This window comes from Colossoma macropomum, unplaced genomic scaffold (genome assembly GCF_904425465.1).
Source record: "Colossoma macropomum unplaced genomic scaffold, Colossoma_macropomum, whole genome shotgun sequence".
In the NCBI taxonomy this organism is placed as follows: domain Eukaryota; kingdom Metazoa; phylum Chordata; class Actinopteri; order Characiformes; family Serrasalmidae; genus Colossoma; species Colossoma macropomum.
The window spans coordinates 21,337,358-21,360,456 of record NW_023494791.1 but is presented as its reverse complement, the minus strand read 5'-3'; the positions used below and the strand labels follow the sequence as shown (position 1 = coordinate 21,360,456).

Here is a 23,099-nt window from a genome sequence, read left to right as displayed (position 1 = left end):
AGCTCTGCTTTTGAATTAGAGTGGTCGCACAATACGGTCAGTACAGGTTTTGGTATTTAGAGCTCTAACGTGAAACTGTAGTTATGTATTTCGAGTGCAAAGTAATGAGAACATTAGTAAATTCAGAGTGCAATTAGAAATTGCCTTTACCACCATAGATGTATGTCAATGTCAAAATGTTTGCCACTTGGTCAGTGTAAAAAAAAAGGTTATTTTAATAACAGATTTAAATAAAAGATTATTTTATATAACAGTCATGAAATATTCATTAAATAATGTAGAGCAAATGTTTTAAATGCACATAGTACATTAAATGAACATATTGCACGTTTAATGGCTTATGATTGTAGTTCTTCTGATATCAAGATGTAGGCCCAATACCATTTCTTCTTTTTACCCCTGCCCCTTGTTTTTGAGTGTCACCCTAACCCCTTCGAACTGAGTTACAGAGGGTAGTGGTTGAAATTTTGCCCCACGAAATAGAACAAAAACACTGCTCCATTAAGGCTACTAGCGCTGCTCAGTAGGCGACCCGGCCCGACTTCAATGATTACAGAGAAGGGCAAAGTTCAGCGACCTCGCCGCTGGGCTTTAGTTACATTTAAGGGCATCATATGCTTTCAAAGAGGGGGTAAAAGACAATTATTTATTATCGCCCACCGCTAATTCTTTGGTGATACGAAACTGAAGTCAGCTTCTACTGGGGGCTTCTCGCTCGAATTTTCCCGTTCCACCTTAAATGGTGCAGCAGTTACATTCTGGCGCTTCAGGCGTCGGAACTGCTGGACTATTTAAGATGGAACGGGAAAGTTAGCTAGCTAGCTACCGAGACATTAGCATGCTATTAGCGATTTTTTATACTTGTTACGAAGAAAACGACCATAATTCATTGAAACGCCATTAACTAAGAAAATACAATGGTTATCGTAATTTTAACGGAGAAAATTCTCACATTTGTGGGTTTCTTTAGTCGCTCCCGCAGCCATCTTACCGGTTTGTCTTTTTTTCTCATAACACTCCGTTTGGAGTGCCTCTGAAAAACCTCCATTTGGAGGGCCATGTAGCCCGAACACGTCGCCATACCCTCTCCATCTCAACTAAATCGGGACACCCTAACCCTAGACCTGAACGCACAAAACAGGGCTAAGGGCTGAGTGGTAGGGGCAAGGGGTGAAATGGGATTGGGCCGTAGACCATGGCGAGCATCCTTCTCAATAATATTCCCAATGAAAAAGCTCAAAGCTTAAAAGTGCCTGCTCCTGTTGCTTTCACAGTAATTAATGATCTATAAGTCCTAGGACAGCACAACACTTCTTGAATAAATGTTTTATATTTCTAAAAACATAAACATAATTCTTGTATGGTGATTTAGTGACAGACTAGACAGTGCCTGCACACAGCCAAATAATGATCCACACAAGAATGACTGAAGAAAAGGCCCCATGCACACGTGAAAAAACAATCAATACATTCTGAAGCACCGACCTGAACATGTATTAAAAATGCACTATAAAATACACACATACACCTGGTGCTAACAGACCGCTGATTGGCTGAAATGGTTTAACTGTAGAGAGACTTGACTGGAGGAGGTAGCTCATAATATCAGCCAGTCAACGCTATGAAATAAATATTGTCCTGCTGGCGGTCATGAGACCTAAAAGGAGCATGCATATTATTTTTCTAATTCATTTCACAAACAGTGCAATTTTGCATCTTATCAGCAGCAAAGCTGACTTTTTGTTATTTGGACCTTGTTTGGTCCCAGTGAAGGGCAGGATTCGAAGGGTTCTGTAAAGATTTAGCAAAAAAGCTTTTGTTCAGCTGGAAAACATGCATTAATACTTTTTTGTTTTGGTTTAGGCTTTGGTTTGAGAAAAGAGGGAATCCAGGTGTTCTTTTTCCATCTAAAGTAAAAGAAGACCACCACCACATTTTTTCACTTCGTCACAATTTTCAATGTTATTCTTTTTGTTAAACCTCGTCTGGATCAAGTCCATTGCAAAGGTGCTTCGCAGCACCATTTGAAGGTTGGTTGATGGTGACCATCTCCTGTGCTAATTGTGCATTTGCTGCCTTGTCCCGCACCTCCTTCTCTTTAATGAGCTGTCTGCAGTGGTAAAACAGATAACCAGGCAACAGCAATCCCAGCAATGAGAAGAGAAGCAGCCCAAGGTTGATCTGTTGATTGAAGAGAAAATGACGTTTGATAAACAAAAGACTTTTTTTCAAAATGTATTCAAAGAGAAATTCCACCTACTTTTGAAATTTTTCACATAATTAAATCGTTACAGTTTAAACAAAGTCATTCAGAGTGATCTGATGTGAAATGCTCATTTGTAGAGAAACTGACCAAGTGACCAAACTGACCAAAACTGTTCACAGTGAAGAGGATAAGAACCAGTTTTATGACTATTTTACCATTATCAATATTGCTTATTACTATTAATTATATAAGCTCACTGAACATTTTGTATAGTAAATAAAATGGCTACATTTGCATTGTAGACCTCATGACCCCTGGTTCCTTTTCATCATCACTGTAAATTAATTAAGTCTTACTTTTTTTTTTTAATTAAGTTTTACTACAATGTACCATTTCACATCAAACCTTTCTAAATGACTTTATATCTCAAAGACTGAATTATACAGAAATTTTGAAAAATTGGTGGACTTATCCTCAGTGTGCATGTGCACTTTCACACAGTCAGTCAATGATGATGATAATGTGTTACCACCAGTACATTTTATAGAAAAAAAGTTACTAATAAGATATTAGCCAAAATTTTAGCATTTGTACAATGCTTCCACAATTATCCCGCGACCCCCAGCCTGAGAAGTAATAATCTTAAAGAAGGCCTTCTCGCTCAGCATCTTTCTATAGAAGTAAAGTAGCGATGTCACTCATAACCACAAGAGGGCCCTGTAGTCGAAGCTACTCTACAGAAAGCGTGGGCGGGGTTGATTTGATTAATGAGGAGGCTTAAATGGTGATCTAGTGGTAGAAGAAAAATGCTGTTGTTAAGACATACTTTTGAAACAGGAGCCTGAATTATGCACACATTTTGTAAAATGGAGTGGAATTCCCCAGTTAGACTGTATGTGCATGTGTGTATGTGTGTATCTGTGCATCTCACCCAGTAAGGGTCTCCCTTGAGTGGACCCAGCATGCAGACGAAGAGTGGTTGTTGGAGCAGGGCAAACAGAGCGCTCACTAAAGACTGCAGGCCCGTCAGAGTGCCAAAGTGGTTAGATGGATACCTGAACACCAAAAAGGAAAGCATTATCTTGCAGGTCTTTAATAACTGATTATCCACACAGCTTTGGTCCATCTCATCTTGAGACCTGTCCTTAGAGTAAGTGTTGTGGTTTCAAATTCATATTATGTGATTACATATTTCAAACATTTATCCATGGCATTAAGCAACTTCCCAGTGGCTTTTATCATGACAGACTGTCGAGTCAGCGAGTTTTTTGTATACAAAGAAGCACATCGAAATTACTGTTTGTAGCAGGAGTGCCCAAATATTTTATCTACAGGAAGCCAAAGTGGAATCTTTGTGATGGACTGAGGGCCAAAAAGACCAAACAGTATACAAATGAAGAAAGTAGGGAGGGTGCAAATTGAGTTGTTGAGCTGAGCTGTTACCGGTTGGTAGTTTTCTTCCAGTAACTCTTCTGTTAATATGAAAAATTTGCTTAACATTCACTTTTTTTGCTCAACTTAACATTAATTACTTAATAACTGATCATCACTGATTTATCAGTCTACTCAGGCTTTAGAAGGAACTTCCGTGTTTGTAAAGAAGCCATTAATTGAGGTCCTCTTTAGCGTTTGTATAGTAAGTATTCTAAAAGTATTCTCCTAAAAATGTAAAAAGTAGCTGTATTCTGAATACTGCCTTTACAGAATGTAACTTGGACTAAATACAGATACTTTATTTCTGTATTTTGAATGCATATTCCTAATACTTGCATCCCAACCCTGTTAGTAAGTTATGTATAGTTTAAGAATATGTTTGTTCTCTCATAGGGTGAGGGGGTGGGGTTGGGGTAACTTTCTGGCAGGCCAAATCGGACCACACTTTGAGCAGCCCCGGCTTAAAGTAATTGACCGATTGATACAGATCAGGCAGTTAAAGACAGAAACTGCACATAATGTGACTTCAGTCCTGGAGAACACTGAAGCATTTGTCCTCAGCCCATAATTCATAGCTGAGCATTATAAAAACAAATGTATGCAGCTTGGAGAGACCTGAGCTGTGCATCCCTGTCCTAAAGCAGCTTTTCTGGTCCTGACCAGAGCACATTCAACCCTGAAGCTATAGTGCACTGTTTTCCAAGTTATTAGCAAAATATCAATAATATAATATGTGAGCTGAATCAGTAGTGTTAGAACATGTAAAAGGCATGTTAAGACTACATGATATAGACAAAATACCACATTGCAATTATACTGCTACACACGGAAACTGTGATATGCCTTGCAATATATTAAAAACACACAGGTGAACCCTTGATGTGTCATGTCCTGGCTAATTCTGTCTAAAGATATTTTGTTGAATCATAATCTTGACGGATTAAAAAACCCACAGAAACACTCATCTGGAAAGTGAGGTTGGTCAGGATGCTCAGCACAGTTTTCCTGGTAATATCTGATTGTACTGGAAAGCCTTTTCCCTGCCTCTAAAACCTCTGAAGTTTGATTACATCACTGGACACCAGCTTGCAGGAAAAAGTAATATCAACTAACAATATGTTACACCCCTCCTCCTACCGCCCCCACGTATCATTGAGAGAAAATGCTCAGCTAGTTAAAAGACCCTCCCTGATGTAGTGGGACACTCGTAAATACGTCACAATATGGATAGAAAACGAGGTGCATTGATTTTAAGTATCTGTTTGCCTAATACAGCTTCCTGCAATGTCAATACAGCCAGTATTATTATATTAATCAGCCACTAATAATATTGTACAGCCTTAAAGCAGGGGAAGGAATGGCAAAGGAAAAATCTTCATCACGCTTTGAAACATTTTGTGAAATTTAGCAGGATTCAGTACATTTAATAACATTTTAATGCAGAGACACTCTGATATAGATAAAATACTCACACAGCAGCATAGAGTCCTCCACAGCAAGAGTGAATAAAACCTCTTACCATGGTGTGAAGAATGAAGGACAACACCTACGACATGGAGAGAGTGCAATGAAGAGCAACAGTTGTGATGCTGTGTAGAAAGTTTGAATGCTTATGAAAATGTATATGTAACATTCTAATAAGAGCTGTTACATGTTTATGCTTTGTACATCAAAACGAATGGCTTGTAACAGCCACAATGTGGAAACATAAATGTGTTTATCACCTGTAGAGGCAAGTTGTCTATTAGAGAGATGATGCCAAACCCAACCAGCAGTAGGTTGGTGAAGATAAAGGCTCTGATTGCATTAGTGAGTTTCTGGATCTTTCTGTCTCTCTTGGGGGGCCTAATGTAGATTTTAGAAAGGTTAGTTCTGGTGGGCTAAGGAAAAATAAATGTTCATTTAATTCAGTATTTAACTCTATAACTATAATTTAACTCTGTCTCTTGCCACCTTTTCTCTCCATCCACTACGCTCTTCTCCTCCTCACACTCTTTCATTCCCCAGTCCATGATGTAGCCAATGAGAGGGCAGGTCACCAGACACAGCAGCTGCAGAGTGCCGAAGATGGACGAATAGAAACTGACTGGGGACACACATACACACTCACATCAGACATGCAGAACTATAAAATCATAATTCACTATTACATCGGTCATAAAAACCAATATGCGTAAAAAAAATCAAACATTTGAAATGCATATTTTTGCATCCATAAGGAAACTTCGCATCTCCAAAATGGTTACTTTAAAGGAGAAGAAAATATTTTTCTTTATTATAATGTAAGTTAATGTAACAAGATTTTATTCCATGTATTTTTGTCCCATTCTCATTGGTCCAATCATCATGAAATGTTCACACAATATTGGGCACCTGGCATTATCAAATGGTGTATAAAATGCTAAGATTCCATTCTGAGATTCTTCTTACCTTGTTCTTCTGCCTCTTTGACCAACTCTTCTGGAGCTGGAACAGCAAGAGAGATCACATCAGATTAAAGAATGCATAAACATGCATGCAAACACACATATCAGCCTGTCTGTTTTGTCTACTGCAGTCTAAACCAGCGGTTTCCAGTCCTGGTTGTGGAGTACCCGTCCTGTACATTTCAGTGCTATTGTACACACCCGCATTGATTTAGAAAGGGCTTCTTAATGAGCTGATTAGCTGGATCAGGTATGTTAGAGCAGGTGATGCAACAAAAGATACAGAGCAGGGTTATTCCATGATCTCAGGTTGAAAAAATGCTGGCTAATTTGCTTTAGTTTTAGCTTTAGCTTTGTGTGCAATTTAAACTTGAGCAATATTACGAATCTTATTTATTACTGCACATCTATGATATATTATGAATCCTGGATCAATGTCCATTTAATGACAACATTTCTGCTCTTGCTTAGTCTATGTACCATAACACAAGACTTTCCTTGGGATTCATTTTTTGCCCTGCCTTGGGACAGGCAGAGTGTCTTCAAACCCCGAGCCCCCTACCAGGCCTGCTGGGCAGGCCTAAATTATATAAACACAACTTGTTGGTAATCAAAGTCATGACATTCTCTGCATCATTTCTGAAAGTGCGAGGCAGTCCAACTCAAGGCCTACTATATTTTCTTAGTCATCTAATCACTGCTCTGATACTGCAACCAATACTATCAGCCATTACCTCGGTCAAGCTTTTGGTACTATAGAAGTACGCAGTGTTTCTGTGGATATACTTTGAATTTGAGGCTCTGGATTTGTACCTGAGAGTGCTGTGAAAGCGAGAAGCCTGACAGAGGACAAAGTGTCTTTTCTACCCATTTCCAAAGCCAAACTCAAAAAAAAAAAAAGGCAGCTTGTGTTAGTTGTAGCATCATTGTCTTTATTGTCCTTGTCTTCGGTAGACAGTGAATTTGTTACTTAAAGTGATCTTTTACTGAAATAGCTTTAAACTGGGTTTGTCAAAACAATTGTGTGCTTTTGCACAACAAGTCATCAAGATATAAATGGTCTGTTAACATTTTTCATGCCCACTGTGCTGGTATGCTTTAGCCTAGGATGCTTGACAGTTTACGTTTTTAAGTTGCTAGTGTTTGACACAAATTTGTTCTGTAAGTTCAGCTCTCTGGTTTAAGTTGTGTGGTCTTCAATGGAGTATAAGTCGTGCCTGTCAGGATCAGACGCATGCTTTACAGGGAAGGGTGTTGGCTGGGTTTATATGAAGCTTGCACTCTTGTTGATGTCTACATAGTCTTGTTATTGTAGCTTTGGATTAGGTAGGGTGATAACTGCACTCCCATCAGCAATCAGCTACAGCCTGATGTCAAGACACTGTGGGACGTAACGAGTAAATGTAAAAAATGTATCCCAAAAAAAAAAATATATATATAAAAAAAATAAAAGCCCTCCAGTGTACGATGGAAAGCCTGTGTAACAAAGTTATCCAGCACCAGGTTTGCCTTGGGATTCAAAGAGTAAAATTTAAGAATAAGTAATATCGGTTTCAGCATCTCCTTCATAAACCAATCTTATGAATCTGTAGTATGAGTGGAACCCTTACGGTTGGGGTTGCCGTGAGTTACCAAAAACTCCAGCATCTTGTTCATGGCTCCCATATAGAAGATAATGCGGAGCTGAGTCATCGCCATGGTGATCAAACTCCATAAGAAGATCGGTGAACACACAGAGCGGCGGAACGGAGGTGAACCTGAGCAGACATATAAAGAGGAAAAAAAAATGTTTACATTTACATATTAAATGACATTCAAATGGTCTTGGAGTAGGAGAATAAGAATGTTTGCACTGTCTACGTGTCAAAAAAGTACAGCAAATGTATATTGTGGAATAACTGTATGATTGTTAATTTTGCATGCATGTATGTATGTAATGCCCACCCTGGCTCTGTATGGCTGCACCATTGCTGTGTATATGTTCATCAGAAAGCTCTTTTTTAGAGATTTCTTGCCCTTCAGTGGTCACATGACTGTAGCAGCGATCTCCTGTAACCTTATCGTCCGTTACTTCACCTCTCAGCTTCACTTTTTTACTGTCAGAGAAAGACAGCGAGAGAGGAAAAGGACTGTTCAGAAAAGGCTGGATATCAAATACTGTGGACCTTACACATAGATGAATGTACATTAGTATACAGCATGTACCATTTGTAGCTTTCACTTGACACTGTTGTTCAGATACGTGTTTTCTAAAGAACATTTTACTTTGACCTTTAAATTCTTCTATTATCATTACAGATGCATGTTGTATTTATTACTAAGAAAATGCACAGAAAACAATACTAACATATAGCTGATCTCCTCAGGGTCAGGGAAGGGTTCCACTGGCCAGTTAACAAAGCAGTTAAGGAAGACGAGGCAGGCCAAACCTGCCCACGCCCAGAATATCACATGGAAGGACACACCTGCATCGTAAATTAGCTAGGGAGAAAAACAGATAAAATGACGTTCTTTTTACAGTTCTTCAGGTTGTTGTTGTGTCTGCAACTGTAGAGAACTTCAGTTTATCAAAACTTCAAATTATTGCAAAGCCTGTATTGGAATGGCTTTGTCCACATTGTGGTACTAGTATTAGTAAGATTCCATTGATGGTTAATCATCCCAGGTAGGTAGGTAGGTAGATAGATAGACAGCTAGACAGATAGATACACAGACATATGTATAGATAGATACACAGACAGACTGACTGTCTAATAAACCTCATTCATCCCAGTGAAATGAATGAATGTATGCTTGTGTAACAACAAAGGAACACAGACAGAATCAGTCAGGGGCTTCTTGGGACTGTGGATTCCTAACTAACCGTTCAAAGCCAAACCTATCAATTTTTGACCCACTAGCTATAAATCTTTAAAATCAAAATAAAACAAATGATTAAATTCTCTAGAATCAATGTCAAAAAAAGTCTTTCATTAGGCTTGCTTTTTTAGCTGGTTTTTTTTTTTTGTCCTACCTTAACTCCTGGGAAGGTAACTGCAGACGAAGCATAGGAGCCGATCATGAGTGAAAGGATGGTGGCGCGCACATTTCCGAACATGTTGGGAAGCTGAGAATAAAAAGGCAAGGATGTTATAGAGCTCAGAGTAGAGAAGAAATGGTCTGGCACAACAAACGTTTTGAAAACTGTGGTCCTGTAATTGTTTTCTGCACTTTTCAAAGTTTTCTGTTTTACATATGTACTGTGCGTCTGTGGCCAGTTGAGGGCGCTCACAGCAACCCCGCTGTTGAAAAGGCCTGAACGAGAGCAATACCTAACAGAACAGCTGTGAGTAACTCAGACATGCAGCTTAAAGCCTCACCACTACTCATGATAAAATCTCTCTCTCCCTCCCTCCCTCCCTCCCTTTTTAGGTTTCTTGCAAAATCAGAAATCCACTACACCGTCTGGTCTTCACTGATTTATCTTTGTATGTTTATGTTTTAGAGACATAATGAGAAACATATCCAGCGCAGCTCTTTCCACGCATTTCCAACTCTGTAGAAATTCTTAACTGCTCATGAAGCCTAACATGAAGAAGATTTTCTGCAGGTCTGATAGAATGATCAGGAGCGCCTGTTTTCCAGAAAGAGGGAATGTGAGATGTGAGAGTGAGATGAGGATATACGCAGTGTGCTCTGTGGTACAGTCAGTCAAGTAGGGAGTTTTTTTTAGTCGGGATTCCACACGTGAATGTGCATGTGCTGAAACACAGTGTCTGTCACACTCTTCTCCTTCACTCTCAGTCTGTTTCCATTCACTGTCAGCTTTTTTTTCTTTGCCCTTTGTTCTTTCATTCTTTCTTTCTTGCTTGCTTCATTCTTCTTCATGTATTTCATTTTCTTTCTTACTTTCTTAATTTTTTACTTTCTTTCTGCCATCTTTCCTGTCTTTCCTTCTTTCTTTCTTTCTTACTTCCTTCCTTTATTTATTTATTTATTTATTTATTTATTTTTCTTTCTTTCTTTCTTTCTTTCTTTCTTTATCTTTCTTTCTTTGACATACATCCAAATAGGGGCAAGTATTTGTGCGCACACACACACACACACTCAGAACATTTGAGATTCTTTCCCTTTACGCGACTCTGCTCTTTATCAAAGTTCAGCTTGGGACATGAGTACATCCATGAACAGCACTGGCTGCCATCTCTGAAAATACTGCAAACCCGAAGCGTCAGCAGTGCACACACACACACACACACACACACACACGCACACACACACATGTGCACACAAACACTGGCTCTGTACCACATGCTACACAGACAGTCTGGCACAGAGTCAGAGAGAGCAAGAATGAGGAATGATAAATGATATGCATGGGAGGAGGCAAAAGGGAATAAATGGAGGAATATTTTAATCTGTATCTCACTGACCGCAGATCTGTTATTTTGTATACTGTTTCATTTGATCTGACTAACCAAACGTTAACGATTACATCAAGTGTTTAGCATATTTATCATTCATATTTGCTTTTTACTGTTTGCAACTGCTACTGAGAGAGAGAGAGACAGAGAGGAGTGTGTGTGATCGGGGTGTCTGCGAATGGCTGAGGTAAGGGCGTGAGGGCAGCCCAGCTTTCCGATTGGCTGAAAGCATCAAGCCAACATTCAGAGTCTGGACGTGGAACAACATGTGCCTTCCTAAAGTGATCTACACAAATACACACACACAGACGCTCCCACTCACAACTCAGCTTAACCAGCAACATTTACAAAATGATAGAAATTCTCACAGAAACGGGGCCTCACACAACTAAAGCACACTGTACTAAACATACACTTTCCAGATGTTTTCATGCGCTTTCCATATATAACATCATTTATGTCATTTTCACAGGTGATTTACTGTGTGTCAATGAGACTCGTGATTGTGGCATCATGGCATATTTTCCAAGGGTTTTTTTTTCCATCTCATAGTCGTATTCTCGTTCCATTTCTGGCGTTTTGCCTGAATTTTACTGTGAAAGCTTACAGCTGTTATGTGGATGGCAGCAGTAAGCAGAGGAAGTCTGAGCAGGGAAGAAAGACTGAAGTTTGCACTGCAGCCTTTGTTACAGAAGTGGATTCTCTCTTGACACCATATAAATGACTTTCCTGAAATATAAATGTTATTAACTCTGAAGTATATAACACTACAGGCTATTACAGTGGCAGATATTCAGGGTTTGGGTGTTTATTTATGTAAGTACACAACATGTATTGCACACATTCTTAGTGTTAATACTTTATGCTATATGTGTTTGTGTGTATGTGTGTGTGTGTGTGTGTGTGTGTGTGTGTTTATCATACCGTCAGTGAAGTGAAGGTCAGGCATATTCCTCCAAAGCCATTAAAGGAGACAGCAACGAAGATGAGGGCTGATAATACTGAGGTAAAGGGAAGGAAGTTTTGTTTACTTTTAAAAGAGTCTTTTTAAAATGAATTATTTTTGCTTTGCAAAATATACACACTACTGTGCAAAAGTCAGAGACCACCCTTAATCAATTTCATTTCCAGTCAAAACAGCCATTAAATTCAAGTTATTAATTTTTCAGTGTCAGGTAGGCCTGTCAAGATCATGAAATTTTAGCTGACAGTTAATTGCCATGTGAATAACTATGATGTAATTTTCCTTTTTGTTCAGTGTATGCCACTATTAAAGTACAAGCCTAAAGTGGTCACATTGACTCATTAGCCATCTTGTTTTGCAGCTATCAATACTTGGTGGCTCTCAAATGAAGACAGAAACAGCGCAAGCTCAATTATAGATAAATTACTTACTGCTGCCATCTAAATGTGTTATTAACAAACATCAAATAAACAAACATTACCCTGCCCTGACCAGTAAAGTTGTTATAGCACCAGTCAGAAACTAGATTTTTGTTTCTTTATTGTTGTTTTATTGTGTAAGACCCATGATGATTTCCATGGCGAGCACAAATAAATGTCCATGGACCATTCATCTCTTACCTTTGATGACTTTATGCATGGAAGCAGACATTTCCTGTGATATGCTGACATAGCTATTTTAGCTTCTGTAGTTAAAAATCACTGCTAGTACTCCATTTGACCAAAGACACAACAACTTTAACACAAGCTGACATTTTGTCAATTATGGCTTTGAAAATAGGTAAAAAAAATATTTGATAGCAACTGTTGCTAAGCAGTGATTAAAGGCCTGAGAAAGTCTTGAGATGAATTCAACTGTAGTTTAGAACAACTGAATGCTAACTGACAAAAGAATGCAACTCTAGTGTAGTTAGTAGTGTCATTTAACTTGCTTGCTGACAAGGTAGCTAGAGCTAATGACACACTTCACTCTTGTGTGTGCATTTGTTGCTTAACTACTTTTGTGTATGTAGCAGTGTTGTGACACTGATACATTAATTACTCACTATTGTTCAGGTGAAACATTCACAGAAGGGCTACTGTTTCCATCTCCACTCACTCTCTCCTCAAATGACTGCTATGTGATGCTGAGTTATTTAGAGCCAGAGTGTTCAGAGCTGGAAAGCATCTGGTACACACACAGAGGTGTGTCTTGATTTCTTGCATCTGATTGGCTCGTCATGTGAATGAAAAGCACAACACTTAGATAATAGATTTAGTTTTATACACGTTTGGGAGTATAGACACATTGTGCTCAATATAGTTTTGTATCCTATTTTAGTGGCTACAGAACTGGGGTGGCACTTCTCACAGTGGAAGGATGGACAGACACACCTGTGGATTTTTTCAGATCTGACGAAGGAGTGGAGCTTAATTTTCTCCTCTCTCTCAAAAATGAAAGCTTTTTGTTTATCTGATAGGAATAGCGTTGGTGGTCTACCAGGTCTTGCACAGTTGTTAGAAGTCTTTTAATAATGTTTTGAGCTTTGGAAACTCCTGTTTTTTTCACTTATTTTCCTTTGACTTTCCCCTTTGTTATGCAAGCGAATCATCTTATATCTAATATCCTGAGAAATCTCTCCTGAAAAATGAATAACTCATTCCAGACTAATTTCATACTATGGCTTATCATTCAGTAACTACAGGGACTTCAATGCAAACTGGTTGAGCTATTCTTAGGTTATAGGGTGTGTAATAAAACTTTGGGCCTGCCGGTGGGCCCTGGCCATGAAAGGTGTTAACAAATTTGACTGTAAACAAATTAAATCAACGGTGGTCTCACAGTACTATAAGTAAGGCAAGCTGTGTTAACTGCTGTGTCATATAGCAGAAATGCTGTGTACATGCACAGAAACGCACACATACATTTGCATACACTGACCTGGAGGATCGTATGATGCCACAGCAATTAGAATCATGGAGAAGGTGAAGCAGGAACTGATAGAGATTGGATGGTGGAAAGGAAGTGGTTAAACGTTGACGTGTTAAAAGTGACTAGAGATGCAACAATATTTTCAGATTCAAATTAATTTTGTATTCCGAGTTTCCAGTTTAATCCCCAAAAATAAAGACCCCAAGAATTTAAAGGTGACTTAAAAACAATCCATTTGAGCATAAGCACAGAGTATACGCTCCACCCACTTTACTCTGATAGGATGCACCCAGATGCCTGATGTTGATCAGTGACAATGTTTTCCATGAAAGCAAGTAAATGAGAGACCCTCTGAAGAGTCCAAGTGGAGTACTGACTATACAGTATTTACAGATTTCAAAATATTGTTTTTAATGTTAATTTTTCAGAATTTTCAAAAGTTTTGAAATGGTTACACCCTTAGATGTGACTGATGATTTAACCATAACTTTAACAGCCTTGTTCAGTTTTAGTAAGAATACTTAAAAGAATAAGATTTACGCTGTAATACATCTCATACCTGCCTAGCAGTCGGAGTGGGCGTGGCCCGTACTTGTCCATCAGGATTCCCAGCGGCAGAGTGGCCCCGCTGATGATGAAAGAGCCGATTGTAAAGCCGAGGTTTAGAATCTCCTCCTGCTCCACACAGCTCAGCCACTCTGAACTTTCCTCAGAGCTTCTGTTAGCATGATGTTCTGTTCCATTTTCTATCAGACAAAGACGACTAATTATAAAACCCTCAACATCTGTTGGCATGATAAGCATAATGTTTAACGTCTTAATGAATAACAGCATGTTGCATAGCAAAAACAGTCGAAGCAGCTATCTTTAAGCCTGACCTTTGTCAGAAATCACAATCTATCTGAGATAACTTTAAAAAAGATTTTTTCATAATTTCTGTATTATACAGTCATTAAGATATAATAGGGACTAGATATCAAAAGTATTTAACACTCCACTGAACATTATTATATAAAAGGTTTGGGATTCACTGAATTTGCTGCCAGAGATGGTAGTTTTGCAATAAGTTTTTGACCTTTAAAATACATGCAAGGCGTTATAAGGCAAAAAACCCAAAGAATTTCAGATTTAATGATGAACATTATGTATAAAAACTCGTGTAAGTTCATTTGTCATTTAAAAGTGAAGTAAAATGGCTATGTTTGCGTTATAGACATTGTGACTCCTGGTTCCTTTCACCATCATTGTAACAAAATGAGAGTCAGTCAGTTTCTCTACATTTCACATTCCCTCTCTAAATGACTGTTTACATCTAAAAGTTTGAATTATGTAACATTTAAAAAAAATAGTGCAATTTCCAAGTGTTAATTTAGGTCTGCAGTTTGCACAATGCTAAAAAGAGTGTATATAAGCCTACATGATTTGTTTGTTACATTGGCCTCATAGCTCCAGTGCAAAACTAGTAAGATTCATTCAAACATGCCTTAGTCTTGCAGGACCAGAGGTAATCCTGTAACGACAATGTCTGGGAACAACCATGAGAAACTTTGGGCTAAATGTGGGTGGGAATGTAGACTTATTAGGGTGGGAAAAAAAGGGAGAAATTTCTAAACCAGTTCAACACCCCATGAAGGCAAAGTTCAAAGGAGGGGGCACGTACTGTCAGAGGGAAAAAAAGTCTGTTGTTAGCCAATGGACATAAAGTAAGTTCACATTTTTGGAAACTTCTTGCAAGGGAAAAACAGTTCAGTGAGCTAATGTCAGCGTTCAGCTAGCTCATTTTGCTAGTGTTATCAGTTGCACTCTGGACATTAAAGGAGCATGAACTAGAGGAATTTGGAGGTTAGAAGGGGCGTATCCTTGTTAGCATCCCAGCCCAGCACTAAAAGTTTAATGAGTTGTCCTCAGGCTTGTATTCTCATTACAAAATCACGCCTGGAACCGCGACACTAAACATGTCTTGGCTGACCATCTACATTTGGGGTTCTATGCTATGTTAATGCTTTAATTTTATGTTAACGCAAAAAGGTCAAATACTTGCATTTGCCGTGAGATGTTTACAAAACGGAAATGGCAGAAAAAAAGGTTTGCTTTTGATAGTGATATTTACCACTGCAGATTTTATAGCAGATGACTGAGTGTGTTTTGTGTAGGAGTATGAGCTGAGGTTCTGATTGGCTACTGTAAATCAGTAAACAGGCCAAGGCCTGCGCTGGTGCTTCATGATGGTGTACCTGTGCACAGGTGTGAGTAGAAGCCCTCGTTCTTTAGCATGATGAGAAGTGAGCCCCAGCCCAGCAACACAGCGGAGAAGAGCAGGTTCTCTATCACCGCCGTCACTGCCATCCACCAGCGCCTCCTAAAGGCCTGCGAGAGAGACGGCGCCATGTTCTGAAAGAGAGAGAACAGGAGAGAAAACAGTAAGAGGACTACAGAAATATGTACTGTAGACAAGAGGAGAAAAGGCACAAAGTCAGAATGTTCCTTGGTTACAGTGCAACCATCTCATTTCCATTCTATTTAAAAGGAGGTCAGTGATATTTAAGATGATACAGATAGAAATGTAAGCAAAAGAAGATATTTGTTCTCACAAAGAGATAGAATGGATAGGTATCTCTGCTCTACAGTTGAAATGAATACAAAAAAAAGAGTTCAAAATGGTTCTTTCTAAATTTTAGATATTACATTTCTCCTCCTCTTCCACAAAAACAGAAAATGGTGTGGTCAGGGAGTCACTCGGTGTGAGTGAGTCAATGTGTACAGGTGGGGTAAATATAACTTTATTTAGATATACAGGCAGTGATACCTATAATAAATCAGAGGGGTTATTCTGATCTCCCCTTGAGTTGCTAAAAGAGAAGCACATGTGTGTGAGTGAGTGAGTGAGTGAGTGAGTGAGTGTGTGTGTGTGTGTGTGTGTGTGTGTGTGTGTGTAAAGTATCAGTTAGTTAAAAGTCAAGTTAAGACTTTTTTTTGTTTAATTATCCTCTTGAGCCCTGTTGGCACCAGAAATAGCTGCACAGACCCACAGACCACCTGCACTGCATAGGGAAACAGTCCCTTGTTTATACAATTATTTGTATAATTATACATTTTGTTGATATTCTAAGTCAAAATAAGTTAACATATCCTTTACAGGGAACAAACTCTTCAATAAGGCATTTTAGAGTTTAACATATTGAGAAAAATAAAACAAAATATAAAATGTTCTGGAACTTTTGCACAGACCACAGTGTACATGTAATTTTTTTTCCATATGTGTAATTCAGCAAAAAAACTGTGCATTAAAATGTGCAGAAGTGTGCTCTCTGTAGAGGATGTGTTAACTTATTTTCACTCAGAAAATCAACAAAGCATGTCATTTGACCAGAGGTTTTAAAACTTTTGCATATTAACCCTTTTTTGGGTATTAACCCTTAGAGGCCTAGAGCTGTTACTGTTGTTTTGCTATACAATCAAAATGCATTGTATGATTATTCATATCTGATTACATAATGGCAATTAACTACATCATTAATTACATAATAATTTACATTTACATCCACTTTACTCCCGCCAGCACTTATCATAGACCTCACTCTAATACTGACATGTGACTGTAATGCTGTCAAAAGAGTCTATGCACTCTTAGGCCAGTGATAATATGTCTTTAAAGCCCAGTACATCTAGCAGCCAGACAACTTCACACTGTAACACCATAAAAAATAGACAGCTCTATAACACCTGGATAGGTTTCACACTTTCACATACAGTGTTAAACAGTATGTACAGATAAATGTTCTGTAATAGAATGAAAAACAATGAAAATTTGATTTATTTAAACTGAGACGTCAGTTTTGTCTGTTAACAAAGTAGGTACACCCTGGCTTCAGTAACTGGAACTGCCTTCTTTGGCAGAAATAACTTTATTTAGGCGCTTCCTGTAACTGTTTCTGGCATCTTCTGGGAGAAATTTTTGCCCATTCCTCCATGTAGAGTTCTCTCAACTGTGCAATGTTTGAGGGGTTTCTTGCATGTACAGCCCACTTCATATTCTCCCAAAGCATTTTAATGGGATTCAGGTCTGGGCTTTGACTAGGCCATTCCATATCCCTCCATTTCTTCTTTTTCAGCAATTCCTTTGGTGTATTTACTTGTATGTTTAGGATCATTATCCTGTTGGAAGGTCCACTTTCTCGACTTCAACGTTCACAAATGGTCTCACATTCTCCTCAAGCATTCTCTGGTATTAAAGAGAACTCATAGTCGATTTTAAGATTGCACGTTGTGAGGCCCTACGGCAGCAAAGCAGCCCCAAACCATGACATTTCCACCCCATGTTTTACAATTGGTACAAGGTTCTTCTGATCAAATGCTCTCTTTGGTTTTCTCCAAACAAGGCTTCTGGTACTGTGGCCAAATAACTCTATCTTTGTCTGTCCATAGCACACTGTTCCAGAAGTCCTGGTCTCAGATATTCATTAGCAAGCTTGTCCCGATGTTCTTCTCAGACAGCAAAGGCTTCCTCCTGGCAAACCTCCCATGCAGATCAAATTTACACAGTCTCCTTTTAATGGTAGATGTCTTTTAATCTAGGCATTATAATACCACACACTCCAATGACAAGGGGTGTTCTTACTTTTTCCACATTAGAAAATTGATAACTGTTTATTACAATTACATAAAGAATGTTAAAAATGTTAATTCTAAGTGTCACTTGTTAAATTATAGCACCTTTATCTATCAACACTGTTTAAATGAAGACCTGATATCTGTATCTCCAAATATGTTGAAAAAAATCAAAACATTTCACGGGGTGTACTTATTTCTTCACATGAGTAACAGCAGATATCATCTGTAGCTGTAACTCACTTGTACTAATGAGCTCATATAACATAAACAACAATAGAAATCTGACTTTGCAATCGTATTAAAAAAATAAATAACAGAGAAGTCATTTTTGTCTTTTGAAAAAGTAAGTACACCCCTAGCTTTCGAAACTGGTTCTGCTACCTTTGGCAGAAACAACTTTAAGTAATTGTTTCATATAACTGTCTACAAGTTTCTGACATCTACTGTGAAAAATCTGAAGTGAGAATGAAGTGAATATCCTTTACTCACTGTTGTTAAGGTCTGAATGATGCTTGCTAGCTGTGTACTTGAGTTAATTTCACTTTGTAAGACACGGTTTAGTTTGCTGTTTTAGTGAGCTAGTTTGTAACTGTGATCATCACTTTTGTTTATGTGTTTACATATTAAATTCTGAGCGGATCATGTTACTGTGATATATGTGATCTCCGGTTAGTGAATATTTTGTTTATCACTGGTCATTTTACAGCCACAGACACACTCTGACACACATGCGCTCTCATATTGATGCTGCAGCCCTTAGGGTTACAAACAAAGAAAGATCTGTTCTCTGCCACTCAGAGCTCTGACCAGAACTCCAGTGCTCCACACCGAGAATACAGGAGCACAGAAACATCACTAACATTATTTATTTAATACATAATATTTATTTTACAGTAGGGGCTAGAGCTAGCATAGGATAGCGCTGTCGCCTCACCGCAAGAAGGGCCTGAGTTTGATTCCCTGGCCAGGAGACCAGGGTCCCTTCTCTGTGGAGTTTGCACATCATTCACGTGGTCTTGTTCACATTTTCACACGCGATAGACAACACCCACCTTGAATTCCTTGGACCTTGAGTCAACCCCTAAGACTGGGATTAAATATGAACAATGTCATTTACTCTCTTTGGCCATGAAGGGTAAACTCCTGTGATGCAAACAGAGATTAAAAGGACTGAAAGGCAAAATACATATTTAAAAAAGGGTGTAATTTATCCAGAAGTTATTTCTGATTACCATTTTTTCCCATAGCAAAATTCAACCACCAGCCTCAGACACTGTAATTTAATTCTTATAAGAGCAAATTCAAAGGGCTATCCCAAGCTGTCTGCCACACAGTTTGTGCAGAAACCCTCAGGAATTGTAAAATGCATGTACAGACAAGAATCTTCTTCACCACAACATTAGCATTATCACTCTCACTGCTGTAATGTGTGTGCTGAGTATTTGTATAGTGCTCCTACTTGAGCATACATCTAAACTGTTTTACATTTTATATCGAATTTGTCATACATCTCAGGCTTTGTCTGGAGTCAATTTAATATGCAATGATCATGCACACCAATGCTGAAAATGCCATGATCAATTTCTTGGTACTAAGATATCAAGCGGAATAACCAGGTGTTTATTTATAAATGTTATAAAAATCTATTTACGTAATAGATTGTATTGACCACACAGCAGGCAATGTCAAGGCTGCTATCACTTTGGAAATTGGACAGAATTTCAACAGGTCAAAGATCACTTCCCAAAGTAAGTGATGACGCTCACACACACACATACACACACACACACACACACACACACACACACACACAGCTGCTTCCTTCACATGAACTGCAAGTGCATGGTCAGCACCTCTCTGGCACGAGACTGTACACATATTAGTGTCCTGATCCAAAGAAATTATGTCAGAGTCACTCTTTCATTGATTTTATATATTTACATATATATATATATATATATATATATATATATATATATATATATATATATGTATGGGGTACAGAAAATTGTCAATCACATACATTATGTGTAGCTAAAAAGGAGTCTCCACGTTCCTTCTTTGAATGCTGTTACTAGGGGTGGGTAGTATGACAATATTTTATCAACATTGTGATGATGATGACTAAACTACATGTTTCATTACAAAGTGAGCATAACTAGGCCAGTTTAATTTAATTTAGTGCAACAATACATTGTATCTGTAGGGGGTTTTATTATATTATTATTATTATTACTACTACTACTACATTCTTATATGTGGCACTACATGTTCTATTTTGTCTGTTCCAGCTTATTAAAATTCAAATAAACTAAACTAAATATTGTGATGCATATCGTGTACCATGAAGATGTCTTGAAGTATCGCGATATGATATTTTTGCCATACCACCCATCCCTAGCTGTTAGTGAAGTTTTGAACAGATTCTAATAATAGAGGACCATCGTTCAAGAAAAAGAGATCTGTATGAAGCACACAACTGGTCTACTTCCCTAATGTAAATGCCAATGAAACTATTACTGTTCTATGTCTGCATTCACTGTGAAATGGAATTCAGTCACCCTGAAATAACTTATAAATATTTCCCAATCTGACTGCACACCAAACGTGCATGTACTGCTAAAACATGCAGCCTGTGCAAATATGGCACTTTAAATACATCATAGATGGAAATTTCCACAAAAAAATCATAAAATACTAATAAAATAAGTAACTTAAAAACACTTTATTAAAAAGGTGCCACATAATCAGCCATGTGACTGCAAACAAGTGATATAATAATTGACTTACAATTTAAAAAACACAAACGTATTATAAATAAAGAGTGTATACAATAGCACAATTCATACAGCAGGCAGGCATATTCAGTATTATTTAAACAGCTATAATTCTGGTTGAAACTCTCTGATGCAATCCTTCAGTCCTTAAAGGGACATCAGCCTCACAGCAACCCACGCCATGTGCACATGCTGTTATTTTTCCCAGTTAAGTTTCTCCTCACTGTTTGCTCACAGACCTCCTTTACATACTCTATAAATACTCATGAGCTTACCAATGTGTTTACATACACTCCTCTATATGTGTACATTCTATACATAGAGCCTCTTCAGCTTACCAGTCTCTTAAAGATAAGTGCTGAGAGGAGTGGGATGTCTTCTAAGGCCTCTTCAGTCTCGGTGTCTGACAAAGAGAGATGTCTCTTCTTCTCCTTTTCTGCTCTCAAGAATGGAACCGGTTCTCCGTGGTTTCAGGTCTTCTGTACAGCTCCATGTGACAGTATATGAAACTTATGGCTCTCTCTCTCCCTCCACTCGCTCAGTCTATAAATGGCTCCTAGCGTTTCCCCTCCCCGCCCATTTAAACTTAGCGCAACTTATGGCTAGTTCCTCCGGCGCGCACGTGCAGCTGCTGGACAGGCTGTTTGGTGGAGCTGAAAGCTGATGAAGCCCCGCCGCCTGCTGACCACACAGAACTCAGACTCACTAAAGGCGAGTCTCTCTTTTCCAGCTTTGTAAGTGGCCTTTTTTCTAAAAACAGAAGATCCCTCTTCTCGCCTACACCTCTGTTTCTGAAACTTAACTCACGCGATGCTTTTTCTTTTTAAACCTAAACAAACTCTTCACTCAACGAGACTTCTACACTCTCGCGATAAGTTCTTCATTCTTAGGCGTACATTTTGTGTATTTCTGTTTTAAAAGTATGTCTCACCAAAAGCATTTTCTTTTACCACTAGACCACAGTGTAAGCCCCCTCATTAATCAAATCAAACCCCGCCCACTTTTTCTGCAGCGTATCTTACACTACAGCGCCCTCTTGCGGTAACCACGTTACTTCTGTAGGAAGAGACTGAGCGAGCAGGCCTTCTTTAACCCTTCTCTTACGCTTGCAAATCGGTTACATCATTAATGTTTGCAGCTCACAACAGTCCTAGAAATTTTATTACTCTACAATTTCTTTTGACCCTACTTGCCAACAACTTAGATTAACTTAGTTTATTGTATTTTTTAGCATGTATGTACTTCAGATATTGTTAGTGTTGATGACTTCACATTATGAATGAATTCACAACTTATATGTTATGGGTTAAAGCTGACCCTTATGTTACAAAAGAAACCAGAAGAGTTTCCATTTTTCCTGCCCCAATTACACGTCTGAATTATACTTTCCTGCGAGAAATATTTAGTTCCAGTGGACAGTGTGTATGTGTGTTTGAGTGCACTTACATGGAAGGGAAACATGAGATGTGTGTTTTGTATGTGTGTGTGTGTGTGTGTGTGTGTGTGTGTGTGTATGTGTGTGTAAAAAAAAAACTTACAAATTGTAACTTTATCTCACAAATTGTACCTTTACAAATTGTAATAACCTTTATCTGCACTGTGTTTGCCTAGTCTGCCACATTCTCGATTGTCATTCTGAACTACAGGATCAAATTTGATCCTGAACAGTATCTTTGTACCCAAATAGTGTTGAGACTTTATAAAAACACACATTTACACCAGGTTTCATGAAAAAGTTATAAAGTGTAATGGTATTTTAGAGACACTGATGCCTGAAAAAGACAAATTTTGACACAGAGCATGATAGAAGGATTAAGATTATTGCTTCTTAGCCTTGGGTTGCGGGATAATTGAGGGGCACTAATATATGTTCTTATAATAACCTTTTTCCATCTCAGTGATAATAAATTAAACTCTAAAGGGCGTGGTTGACAAAGAGAATTCCACTGTTTGTTTTTTTTTGTTTTGTTTCTTTAATTTTTACGTGATTCCGTCATTGAGATGTAAACAAAGTCATTCAGTGGTTTCATGTGAAATGGTTCATTGTAGAGAGAAGTACTGACTCCTTTCCAATGTCTACAACACAAATATAGCAATTTTATTAACTATGCAAAATGAAGTGATCCTACACATGGCCTCTGAGTCTTTATGTGTGTGTATATTTATATTTTTCTTCTCCATGGAACTTTTCTAATGTTTCTAAACACTTTCTCTCCAGTAGTTTTATAGGTAGCACCATAGCACCAAACATTTTTGTTCTATGCTCCTTTATACAACTTTTTTTTTTTTACCAGAATACACTGAAGTGTCCAAAAGTATGTCCCTACTAATAAGTGAATACAGCTACTTAAGGATGCCCATATTGCT

The 23,099-nt window shown here is 38.3% G+C and overlaps 1 protein-coding gene across 1 annotated transcript; it reads right to left on the bottom strand.

The window, feature by feature from the left end:
- Positions 1-755: 755 nt before the first annotated feature.
- On the bottom strand, positions 756-21,693 carry slc43a1b (solute carrier family 43 member 1b). Its single transcript, XM_036574378.1, has 15 exons — positions 21,071-21,693; positions 15,579-15,735; positions 13,904-14,090; positions 13,354-13,409; positions 11,394-11,470; positions 9,080-9,172; positions 8,414-8,547; positions 8,011-8,162; positions 7,677-7,823; positions 6,071-6,106; positions 5,594-5,726; positions 5,365-5,485; positions 5,113-5,186; positions 3,138-3,261; positions 756-2,181 (listed from the first exon to the last, which is right to left on the bottom strand). Exons 2-15 carry the CDS (start codon positions 15,730-15,732, stop codon positions 1,975-1,977), a joined length of 1,695 nt encoding a protein of 564 aa, XP_036430271.1. The 5' UTR covers positions 15,733-15,735; positions 21,071-21,693; the 3' UTR covers positions 756-1,974.
- Positions 21,694-23,099: the final 1,406 nt, after the last annotated feature.

Coding starts and splice junctions, on each gene's coding strand:
- slc43a1b (XM_036574378.1), bottom strand. CDS start 15,732: ATGGCGCCGTCTCTCTCGCAGGCCTTTAGGAGGCGCTGGTGGATGGCA. Junction 14,091..15,578: donor CTACTCACACCTGTGCACAG/GTACACCATCAT, acceptor TTTGTCTGATAG/AAAATGGAACAGAACATCAT. Junction 5,486..5,593: donor GTAGTGGATGGAGAGAAAAG/GTGGCAAGAGAC, acceptor AATCTACATTAG/GCCCCCCAAGAGAGACAGAA.